Source organism: Pholis gunnellus (assembly GCF_910591455.1).
Source record: "Pholis gunnellus genome assembly, chromosome: 9".
NCBI classification, from domain to species: domain Eukaryota; kingdom Metazoa; phylum Chordata; class Actinopteri; order Perciformes; family Pholidae; genus Pholis; species Pholis gunnellus.
In genome coordinates this window covers 23,774,991-23,786,768 of record NC_136535.1, presented here as the reverse complement: position 1 = coordinate 23,786,768, position 11,778 = coordinate 23,774,991, and the positions used below count along the sequence as shown (strand labels likewise).

The window sequence follows — 11,778 nt, the reverse complement described above, 5'->3', positions numbered from 1 at the left end:
ATGACTCCAAGAGCAAGCGCCTAAAGAACACGATGCTGTTGTCATGCATCTACAATGGGCTCAATCTAATTATTTTAGCATAGACATTCTAATAACTCTTATGTTAAAATGCCATAAATTAAAGAACACTTTGAGTCACATGTGAACTCACAATGGTTACAGACACATTGTGTGATTTAAATATTGCAGTATTATTTATTACTTGCCTGAAGATGCAGCTTATCTTCCTGAAATAGAATCATCATCACGAAACAGTTGTGGTTGTTCATGCACAGAAATGGAATGTTTTCAGCCCAATGAAGAACAACCTTCTGTGTTTTTATTACTTTTTAAACTATAAAAATATTATTTCTTGGGACTGCCTCCCGACAGTGATTTATCTGAACTAAGAAGTGCTTTGACATTGAATCAGGAAAAGAGGGAACGATAGATTGACAGATTTGAAGGACAAGACAATTCTTTGTAGGGAAAACATTAAAACTGCTTCTTAAAATCTCAAATATTGTAATTTTCTTTCTAAAATATGCAAAATGAAAAACAATCTCTGAGCGACATGGCTCGTTTTGCTGGAGAGAAGGTTATTGTCTCTTGTGTTTGTCTAAGGTGTGTGTGTGTGTGTGTGTGTGTGTGTGTGTGTGTGTGTGTGTGTGTGTGTGTGTGTGTGTGTGTGTGTGTGTGTGTGTGTGTGTGTGTGTGTCTGTGTGTGTGTGTGTGTATATGAGGGTTTGGGCAGTAGGATTAATAATAACTTTTTCAATTTTCCTGAGTAGACTATCTCAAAGGAACTTTTCTCTTGGACTATCTCTGCTGGTTTAGGATTATTCTGGGAGGCAGAGAAAATATTGCCAGCGTTATCTAGAGGGAGAGGAAAAATAATAATACAAACAGATGACAATGCACAGATTTGAATCCACACCATCCAGTGATGAAATTAAATTTGGTCTTCTTTTCACCGGGAAACGACTAAAGTGGTTTATAGCCGACAAAAAAAAGGCTTTCAGAGAAACCAAAGCAGCGGTGCTGGGACCCTCGAGGGGCCTCAACATAAGTTATCACTACTTTAATATCATCTATCATGCACACATATGATATTACATACAAAACAAATGAAAATATAGGTCCATTTTAATATTTAGTTCTGTATAATATCAAATGCTGAACATTTAAGGACATAAAGTAAAGGCTAATATATTCCTCAAGGCTTTACAGCCACAGATCTTCTCCAAATTGCAGCCATTAATCAACAAAAACAAATATGGTAACACAGAAAAGCTGCGTGTGAAATACCAAATCTTTATCCAGCGAGGCAAGTCATCTGGGGGCTCGGCGGGGCAGGTTATTTTCTGAGTAATAAGACTTTCTATATACCAGTGACCGAGCTGCAATGCAGGCACACATACTTTGGTATTCCATCAAGGCCATTCTCAAAATTAGAACCTGCTGCAAATGGACAATTTTGTTCCGCTTCTGTTCTGTTTTTTTCCCCCCAATGCTTTTTCAATATTGGCACACATTATGCCCACTAGGACCAGCATATCCACCCACCCTGGGAGTACTGAATGGCGAGCTATAATGCTAATGTAATATCACACTGTGTCCGGCTGTCTGCTCAGAGTCCAGAGAGCGTGGGAGGGGGGGACATAAAATAAAAAGCAAAAAGTTTCTCTCATACTGTGTGTGTGAGGCAATCTAACCTGGCTGAGTGGTTTAATGTGCCATTCTATTTGTCTCCTGTAAGTATTTCACCTTTGGGAAATATCAGTGACATACATTACTGGCAGCCATTTGCTGTTTAGGTTGCTAAATGATGATGGAAACAATAAGAATAAGATGAGGATATTAGTTCCAATTTGATGATGGCTACAGCGTTGGGTAATACATACAATAATGTGGTGTGAGGGCCCCTCCCGAAACAACTAAAGGATTTAAATAAGATGCTTTTCAAAGCGCTGCTGCCTGCAGGGAAGGCAGCTCTACAAGGACGCTTTAAGGTTGTCCAGACTGTTAATAACCTAAAATAAGATACTCATGTGCTAAAAAAACAAAAACCCCGAAAGAAAACAGCATCCGCGATCACAGCGACCCTCGGTGCTGAAGTTACACCAACTTCGCGAAAACATTGTGAATTCTTCGCGCAGTAAGGAAGGCGATGTTACAGTTTGGTTTCCTATCGATTTCTATTCTTAAAGCAAAATCTCGAGGCTGCATTGGGCTCATTCCAAATCCATTTATGATGCTCTGCTGCAGAGCACCGCGCGGCTAATGAGTCTCCCTCAGTGCACCTGGCTGACATTTCCCATAGTGGGGCACATATTAGCTTTTGTCACAAAGCAGACTTACAGCCAGCCAGAGTCTTGTGATGTATTTCAGGCACTTTTGCAGAGATTTATGAGTTACAGATAATGCAGCGGCCTCATTGAACCCAGAATACTCCATAATCAATAGCACACGTACGGTTGGTTCCAGACACAAAGTGGTTGTCCATACGGTCCTTTCACGAAATACCAATACCTAGCTCAAAGTTCATGTTCTTGTCTCGCCATTGTTACTGCTGTACAGAGGCAGAAATATGGAAGTCCATTTCTACGTTTATCTTTCAGTCTGGGGGGGTAAGAAGAGGGAATACGTCCACACCAAAGAATGCTGTTGCACATAAACACAGACTTTGGTGGTTTTTTTCCAGCAGAGCAGGTCTGGGTGGAGGATCCCTCTGTGCACAGCAAGTGTGACAGATAGAAAAGCACACTCATGCATCTTAATTTGATCATTTACTGCACACATGGAGAGAATAGAGAAGCCATCTTCTCCGGTCGCTGAGACCAGCGGTGCGGTGTGCATGTTATTGGGTGTGTTCTCACAGAGAAGCGCGAGCTTTATATATATATATATGTGCGTGCGTTTACATCAAAAATCAAAATGGTTTTCTCTCAGCAGGAATAGATTTAGACTTCAGATTGCTGGAGCAGCAGGTCAAAGAGCCAGGTGGCCGCCTGCTGCTGTTGTTCCCGTCGTCCTCCTTCCTGCTCCTGCAGCTGCTGGGCCTCAGCTCGTGTCCTCGTGCGATCAACCTTCCTCCTCCTCTTATCTGTCCCTCAACTGAGAGGTCATTTTATCTTAACTAATCCCGTGTTTCCATTCGTCCCGTCGTTCAACCCCTCATCTCTTCTCCCGCCCTCCTTCCCTCCCTCCCTCCCTCCCTCCCTCCTGATGCCTCCATCTCTCTCCTCATACAGGCATAATCACTCTACTGTCACTTAATTCAGATCTCTCCATCCACCCCTCTTCTCCGCCCTGGCTCTCCGGTTAGTGTGTGTGTGTGTGTGTGTGTGTGTGTGTGTGTGTGTGTGTGTGTGTGTGTGTGTGTGTGTGTGTGTGTGTGTGACAGAGTGCGGCGCCTCCGCATACTCTCACTGACAGCTGGGCCGGTGCTGTAGGGGGAGGGATGAGAGGAGGTAGAGAAAGGCAAAGAGATAGACCAATCCTCCCCCTGGCGTTTCTCCCGCCGGCTCTTTCTGAGGATGTGTCAGCGGCGGCGGCGCTTTGATGGCGACTGCATCATGGTCTGAAGCTGCGAGAGGGTCTTCTGGTCCCGTTTTGAATCACCTCCTGGCAGGAAGTGGGCCAGAAGTTGTCATCTGCTCAAAGCCTCGCATATCTCTCAATGCCATTACTGGAAAAAAAAAAAAAGTAAATGCCAGTTCCTCTCCAGTATGACACTGGAAATTCACATTTAAAAATGATTCTTTTTTTGTCATACCGATTTGGCTTTACTCAATAACTTTTCTCTTTTCCATTGGACCTTTAAGAGGACCACACCACTGATTTAGCAGCTTTAGCCCAGTTATTACTGCAGAGCATGTAATAACTTCTACCCTCCAGGCATCTATTGTAAAGATGGCTCTTTAAACTTGCTTAAATTGAGAAATCCATCAGAGACAAAGTGAGATTGCCAAAGTTAAATAGTTGTTATGACTACTGTTATGCAGACTTTAAGTCATTATTTAAAAAAAGAAAAGTAAAACATTAACCCTCATCCTATCGACATATTCAACATAGGATTACAGACAAATCAAAGCAAAAGAATATTTTAATTAATGCCATCTGAAGTATAAAAACTAAAGTATTAAATGTAACTTTCCTAAAACAATAATAATTAGTGTTAAATGGAAACAGACAGATCACATGAGTAAATGTGTGTCTGCCTCCCTCTTAATGAATGAGTGTCCCCGTCTCCCTGACAGAGTACAATACTTTAGAACAGAATCATAGATGAAGGGTTTTCCATCAGGCCTAATTTATTGTATCTTCTAAAACTGCAGCTGCAGATCTGGTATTTAAAAGTATCATTTAAAAAAACACTATGGTAAGAAGATAATTATGATAAATTGATTGAAAAAGTCATTAAAAAAAACTGTAGTGACAGAAAAAAACGCACCTGTGAGATATGATGAAGTAGAACTTTGGGGTCTGCAGGAGCCCCCCCCCCCCTGTTTGGACCTGGGTGTTACGTGCCGTGTTGTTTTCTCTCTATCTCAGCCCCGGTGTCCCTGCAGGTGCCGGCCTCTTTCCTGCCTAGCAGCTGCAGCCTGTGAGTGAACGGACTCGATCGCTGATTAGTGCCGTGGTGGTTCAGAGGCGGCAGATCCAGACAGACAATCCCCGTGGGCCAAGTAGCAGCGTTCCAGCTGTGTGTGTGTGTATTGATCTTCTCTGGTGTTTTGAGTTAAACGTACTACTGCAGTGAATTAGTGTCGCTTTCATTTTTATGCATAGTAGTTAGTTAGTTTAGCTGTTGCCTTTGTGAGCATTTTCCATTTATCGTTAATAAATCATTTGTTTATTTATCATTTGCCCGTGATTCTTTTTCCCGGGTTTATTTTTCCAAGAGATTTTGCATTTCCCTACATCCCATCTGTATGGAAATGAATGGAAACCAATGACAGCATCAAACAGTGGGAATACATCCACAAATGCATGCAGTGAAAATATTCAGGAGAGATTTAAGGATTCAAAACGTGCAAAAAAAAAAAAACAACATAGCCGTAGTTTGATATTTTGAAATCAGCCCGAAACCGATCACAGCTTATTCTTAGTTTTGATGTGACATGTGGTTCAGGCCTCTGACATCATCAGTCTAATTGTAGCTGACTGATCAGATGTTTTTTTTTAAATGAGATGTTTCCTGACACGTTTCTTTACAGTCAGCATTGTTCTCGTACGTCTGTGACGGCTCCTCTGAATCATCAAGCTGTTTGAACCCAAATCACACGCTGCAGTTTGGATTGAAAAGGTTTCTCTCTTCATTCCTTTTGCCTTTTGGATAAAAAGCAAAAGTGCAGCCCAGTGATAATCAGCCCTCTACTGCTTATGTATTTCAACTGCACCGTCATTTCATATTGAAAAGGAAAGGTTGGCTTTGTTTGAGCCGACGTTGACCTGCACTTTTGGAATGATCTTTGGGTTCTCTCGAGGCTTCAGTCTCTGGAGGATTGTTGTTCCTCTGCTCTTTGTTGTCTCCTCTGTCCATTCAAGAGCTCAGCATTTTTGTTTTCGTCCTCTTTGCTCTACTTTTGGCTCTTTGTGCTGCCCGACTCTCCACAGTCACCAAAGCTGCTGTTGTCTTTGAATAGCAGTCCTCCTCTGGTCCGAGGCAGACTTGGCTGCAGCTCAACAGGCTTGTTTGTCGGTCTTGGCAGCAATGCTTGCAGACCTTGAATGTACCTGTTTCAGCCTTTTCTTTTGCTTTTTTCGTTTGTTTGTTTGTGTATGCTAGGGGAAAAGAGGAAATAAAGAATCTGTGCGTGTTTCCTCTTTTTTTTACCTCAGGGTTTGAGGGTCAGCTGACCGTGACCAGCAGTAGCAGACACATTCACACCACAGCCAGACCCTTCCCAGTCCCTCCAGATCTGGGATATCAGTCACTTACAGACAGCGAGCTCTAAACAAACATGAGCTCGACCTTGATACACACACACACACACACATAAATAAAAGGTATTACAGAGGCAGAGAAATCCGAACAAACACACACGGAATAGCTGCACGTAGGCAGCTTGGTTCTAAAACCATTTTCCCCCCATGAACACAAATCAAGCCAATTTCAACCACGTACAAAAAACAATCTGCTCGGCGCTGAATAAAGGCTGTCATACACAGAGGCTGTTCGGTGTTGGCCGCGAAATAGCAGCGAAAATTAATTTGACTTCATGGCCTCTGCAGAGTGAGGACCAGACTGAGCAAACAGTGCTGTGGTGTATTATGGCTAAACATCAACACATGAGGTGAGGCTGTATAAAGTTGGCTGTTTGTTTCAGCCTCTCAGCATTCAACTTCCTCCAGTAGAGGTCACACGCAAAGGTCATATTAAACATATATGGAGCAGCTCGTGGGAGGAAACCGCCTCCTCGCTGGTCTCCAATTGATGAAGGGTCATGACAAAAGCAAGATCTTGCCGGCAGCAGCCCTACTGATGACCGGACTTTATTTAGGAGGCGCAGCGTTTAACATACAAATGACTTTTTTTTTTAATCTAAATTGTCACTCGGTCGCTAAATGGAGAGCATGCATTAAAGTGAAGGTTCAGACCACAGATAAGGGAAAGCTGAAATGTGACTTCAAGCATAGTCACACAGGATAAAGAAGTGGTTTCTGTGGTTTGGTTGTGTTCCATCTATGACCTATATAAGAAACAAATACGTGTGTGTGTGTGTGTGTGTGTGTGTGTGTGTGAGAGAGCAGAGCTCGATCATGCTGTTATGTTTCATTGAAGTGGAGGGTTTTACCTGATGTAGCGTGTCCTAATTGTCCACAGCAAAACCCCGTCCAGATGTTTCAGATCTAGATCCTTTTTTGGATGAATTTCCCACAGATGCCCCTCCATTTGGCAAAAGCGTATAAGAGTTGAGAGCCGTTGGCTCCCGAACTGAGACGCTGAGCAAAAGAACAAAAAACAACAACAACACACAAACGCCGCATCTCAGGATTTATAACTAAAGACACACGAGACGGCGCCAAATGATGCTAAAAGTAATCAAAAGAAAAGATAACAAGGATGAAGGAGGATGATGTCTTAACCTGGAACTGAAAGTTTTCCATAAACACACACATTCTTTAGCCTGGCTTTTATTATATTAATTATGTATATCGTATTTTATATTTAAAAGTATGTTCTTTTTAACTTTATGTTTATATGAATAAAGTTTGACTGATTAATCTAACGTTTAACATTAATTACATTACTAGGTTTTATTTTCCGCCCCGCTTCAGAATGAATGCATGACTCGTATTCACTAAACTCATCACATTAGTCCGGTGCAGTTTCTGATCACTAGTGACTCTGTGGAGCAATGCTTTTCTAAGTAAACCGCTGTCTTGACTGTACTGTGCATGAGGACGCACCTGCACTCCCACGAGCACGTGGGTAACCTGGCTCAGGATGATTCATGCTGTGCGGCTCGGTCGGTGGATGGAAATGCTCCAACAAACGTGGCGATGCACTAACAAAAACAGACTTTAGATGTCTTTGTTAATGTTAGCTCATGATCGTTTCCTCTGATTCGAACGGAAACAGTCGTAACCATTATGAGGGTTTGTATTCAGTTCAAACAGGACCAACCACAGCTGTTGTGGTATTTGTGTCAAATGGAAAACCGGCCCCTCCAGCTGAGCTTGTAGCTGGAAAGAAAATGTGACGGAATAATTGCGAGTTGTTTTTGAATATATCTGAAATCTATTGAATGCATTCTGTCAATGGCAGCTCCAATTGGTTGTTGTGTGTTATTGTTCCTGTTGAAGCTCATCCAGCAGACCAAAGGTGACACAGATCTAACAGGATAGTAGGATTTATTTATAATCATGGCAACACGGGGAAGTTTCTGTATTCAATACGAGATGCCTGCGGAGACAATTTCCAGTTCAGATTTTTGCAGCTCAGAAGGGAACTGAAGAAAAACAGTAGCTTCAGGTGGGTAGCTTTTCCTGTTCACGGATGAGAAACAACAGATATGTGTCAAACATGCAGGGGGGGGAACAACCACTGAAAGTCAGTTGTACTGTGAAGGAAACTTAAATATGTCTGTTTCAGGTCATCCGACATCTCTCTGTGAGAGAAAAAACAACAACCAATGTTTCTTTTTTCTGTGTTTGGGTGGATCAATAACAAGACACCGTATAATGTAAAAAGTGAGAATTTTATTAAAAAAACAAAACAATAATTGAATTTTTCACCTTGTGACCTTTCTGTCACTACCCACAAACAAATGCATATTCTGTCCCCGTCTATTCTTCTAACCAACTACGGAAACTCTTGCAACAGAAGAATCCACATCCTCTTTTCTCCTCCAGAAGCCGTCAAAAGAGAAGTAATACAAGAGAGGGTCCAGACAGCAGTTCACGCTAGCGAGACATATCAGCGGCGTGCGGGAACGTCCCCAGCTTTTAAAGAACACGGCCAGTGACACGGGCAAGAAAAATACAGCAAACATCATCAGGTTCATGCCGAAAATCAACATGACGTTTACCTTGTTTTTGACCCTCGCGGAGTCATTCAGATGTGTGCGTAGAGTCAAAGACACCAGAACGGTGGACACAATGTTGACCGCCAGCATGGCGAGCACCAACACGGGCTGAATATAAGCCAGTGTTGGGGTTTGATGACGCCAGTGACGAAACTCAAAGCAGGTGGATTCATTGTAGTCGTTTAAGAATCTTGAGAAGACCACGCTCTCTGGGATGTTCACCACCACCACGAAGAGCCAAACGAGCGCGACGGCCTTCCAGGTGTTGGACGCGGTCCGGAGATGGCGCGACCTCAGAGGATAGACCACCGCCAGCAGCCGGTCCACGCTGATGAAGGTGATGAAGATGGAGCTGGAGCGGATGTTGTTGCGAAAGAGCATCGTGATGCAGATGCACGCCATGCCGCCCAGAGGCCAGGCTCCTGTGGCGTAGAAGTAGACCCTCATGGACAAGGTGGTGACGAGCAGCAGGTCAGAGATGGCCAGGTTGACCATGAAGATGGCACTGGGGGACTTGAGGCTGTGGCGGCTTAACAGGATCCACAGCGAGGCGGCGTTGAGAGGCAGGCCCACCGTCATTACAAACCCAAACGCCAGAGCGTACCCCGTGTTCCTCATGTCCTGCTCCGTTCCATCCTCTAAAGTACCGTTAAGCATGTCTTTCGTTTTCTGTGAGAAGTGCACGAGTGCAGGCGCAGTGAACGGAGCTGAGACGGAGACCACAATCACCCCGCCTCCTCGCCAATCACACCGAGGAAGATCTGTGTGAAGAAAAGGCTGCTGCTTACATATTGAAGTGGGGCTGAGAACGTCGGAAACAGGAAACAACTTTAACAAGGGTTGAAGTAGTGTGCTGTTCAAGTAAAACAGAGAGTGGGTGGGAGTTTAAAGTCATGGAGAAAAGAAGCTTTCTAAAAAACCACAACCGCATGCACTGGAGTCACAAAACAGTTTTGACTCAAGGGTTACATGGATTCGTTCTGTTCAGGAGGTCTACTGTAATAACACTCCATCTGTACTGCACTAGAAGATACATGCTGTGCAAATTCCATCTGAACTGACTGCTAATTAAGCACAATCTACAGTGTGTACACTAATTACTGGCTGAGCAGGGAAGGAAACAAATTACAATAATGTGATTTAGTTGTTTCATATGGTATTTAGCCATGTGTGTGGATGACTGATGTACTCGTGTGCTTATGTTGGACGTACCTGTTTTACACTACAGTGTCTTCAGAGAATGTTAATTCCATAATAACCCTAATTACTCAGGTTTATCTGCATTTTGAAGAGTTGCAATCCACGGTCAACTCACTGACACACACAATATTAATGAATACAAATTGGATATTAAGTACTAAAAAATGATATTTAGAGAATAAAAGTCCAAATGTTCTGAGGCAAAGTACATCCTGCCTTTTAAGAAAACTGAATAATTTAATTTGAGTGCACTTAAATAGAATTCAAACAAAAAAGGTACAAGGAAGCACACAAGGCCTCAAAGATGACACAATGAGTTCACAGACAAAACTGTGAGGAGTCAGAATTACTTTATCAAGTTGTCAAGAGCGTTATCAAGAGCGCTGCGTGCATCCCATCAGTACCTGCCTCAGGGGGAGAACGAGACTACAGCCACACTAGCGGCTCCGTGAGGCTGGTAAGGTTGGTTTACGCTCGCGCTTGGCACTGCAACCCTGAGCTCTGAGCATGAACGGAGGCGTTTACTCTATGCGCTGCGTTATTCTCCGAAATGCCAGAGGGCGTACAAACAAAATGATGTGAGAAGAAACAAAAAGGACAACGTGTGTAACTCATAGATAAACTAACCTCCACAATGCCGAGGAGGGATTGTAATTAAATGTAAACTCATATTCATGGACTACTTTATTGCTTTTGTACAAGCCCAAGTATTGTACAAGTCAAGTATTACATGCATTATGAAGAAACAAAGGTTTAATATCATGTAGCTGTTTGATTTGGCTGCAAAATATTTATCAGTGAAACATTTGTGACAGTCCACGACCCAAGCGCCGCAACCACACTCCGGCCTCGATTACGTCAATTTTCTGCCGTGCGTGCCTTGAGCCACCTTGCCTGAAGGTCTTATTGTGTCACTAAAGCTGTTAGTGTTTCTGCCCGTTTATGATTCCTAGCCTGTGGCTTATGCTTTTTGAGTTCATGCCACCTTCGGCCAAAACACCGCAAGCAACGTCGCAAGAAACTGCTCAAGGCACGACAGATTTCATCAGCCTCGAAGCAGAAGAGGTGATAAAAGTGTGTGAGGGAGAAACAGGAAGCAAATGCGAGACATCCTGTAGTAGCTGCTTATCTGTTATAAAACAGAGAAAAAAGGAAGACAGAGTCACACACACCCCACGACCAACACCTTTGCATGTGTGGCAATGACATATGTTGTGTAATTGCAATGTAGGCGTAAAAGAGAGAAAAAACAAACAAGACAAATTTGTGCCCAGCGTGCTGCAGAGGCTATTAGTGCTGGACGATCAACACATAGTCAGAAGGAAATAAGTCTTTGTGGTAGTAGCCACTAATGTTGAAATGATCAAGGATTTCTACACTAACCTGACATGCTTAATGGTTTGTCACACAAAATAATGAACCATTATAAACAAACTCGGGAGTCGGAGAAGAGTGAAACCAGCTGTTCTACCGAGAAAAGACTTTCGTTCCTTGGTGTTCTTTTAATAAAGAAATACTAGTTTGGAGAGAACTGATACTGTTGCAGCATTCACTACGCCAGCCTATTTGGGAGCTCTGGGTCACATATTCGGTCAAAAGTTAAATTCACTACTTGAGGCACTGACAAGAAGGTCGGACAGGAAATTTAAGTGTTTAGTAAATGCATCTCAGCAATGTTAGAATGGAAAATATAATATTACATGGACCAAATGTTTTTCTTAGATTTTTTAAAGGAGTAATTTAATATTTTGAGAACTACAGTCATTCATTTTATTGTCGAGATTTCAGGATCTATAGCACTCTCTGACCTTTAGCTTAGCTTAGCATATTGACTGGAATCAGGGGGGGGGGAAGCTAGCATGGCTCTGTACATAACAAAATCCACCTGACAAACAAACAAACTAGATATAAAGTTAATTAATGAGCTTTAAGGGTGCTGGTACATTTTGTAACAGAGCAGGCTCCAGTGTTTATGCTAAGCTAACTGACTGCTGGCTCCGGCTACATGTGGAAATGAAAGAGGTATTGACTTTCTCATCCAACTCTCAGCAAGAAAGCCAAT

The 11,778-nt window shown here is 42.9% G+C and overlaps 1 protein-coding gene across 1 annotated transcript; it reads right to left on the bottom strand.

The window, feature by feature from the left end:
• Nucleotides 1-8,227: 8,227 nt before the first annotated feature.
• On the bottom strand, nucleotides 8,228-9,173 carry lpar5b (lysophosphatidic acid receptor 5b; the record flags this gene model as incomplete). Its single annotated transcript, XM_079166941.1, has 1 exon — nucleotides 8,228-9,173. One exon carries the CDS (start codon nucleotides 9,171-9,173, stop codon nucleotides 8,286-8,288), a length of 888 nt encoding a protein of 295 aa, XP_079023067.1. The 3' UTR covers nucleotides 8,228-8,285.
• Between the last annotated feature and the right edge of the window lie 2,605 nt (nucleotides 9,174-11,778).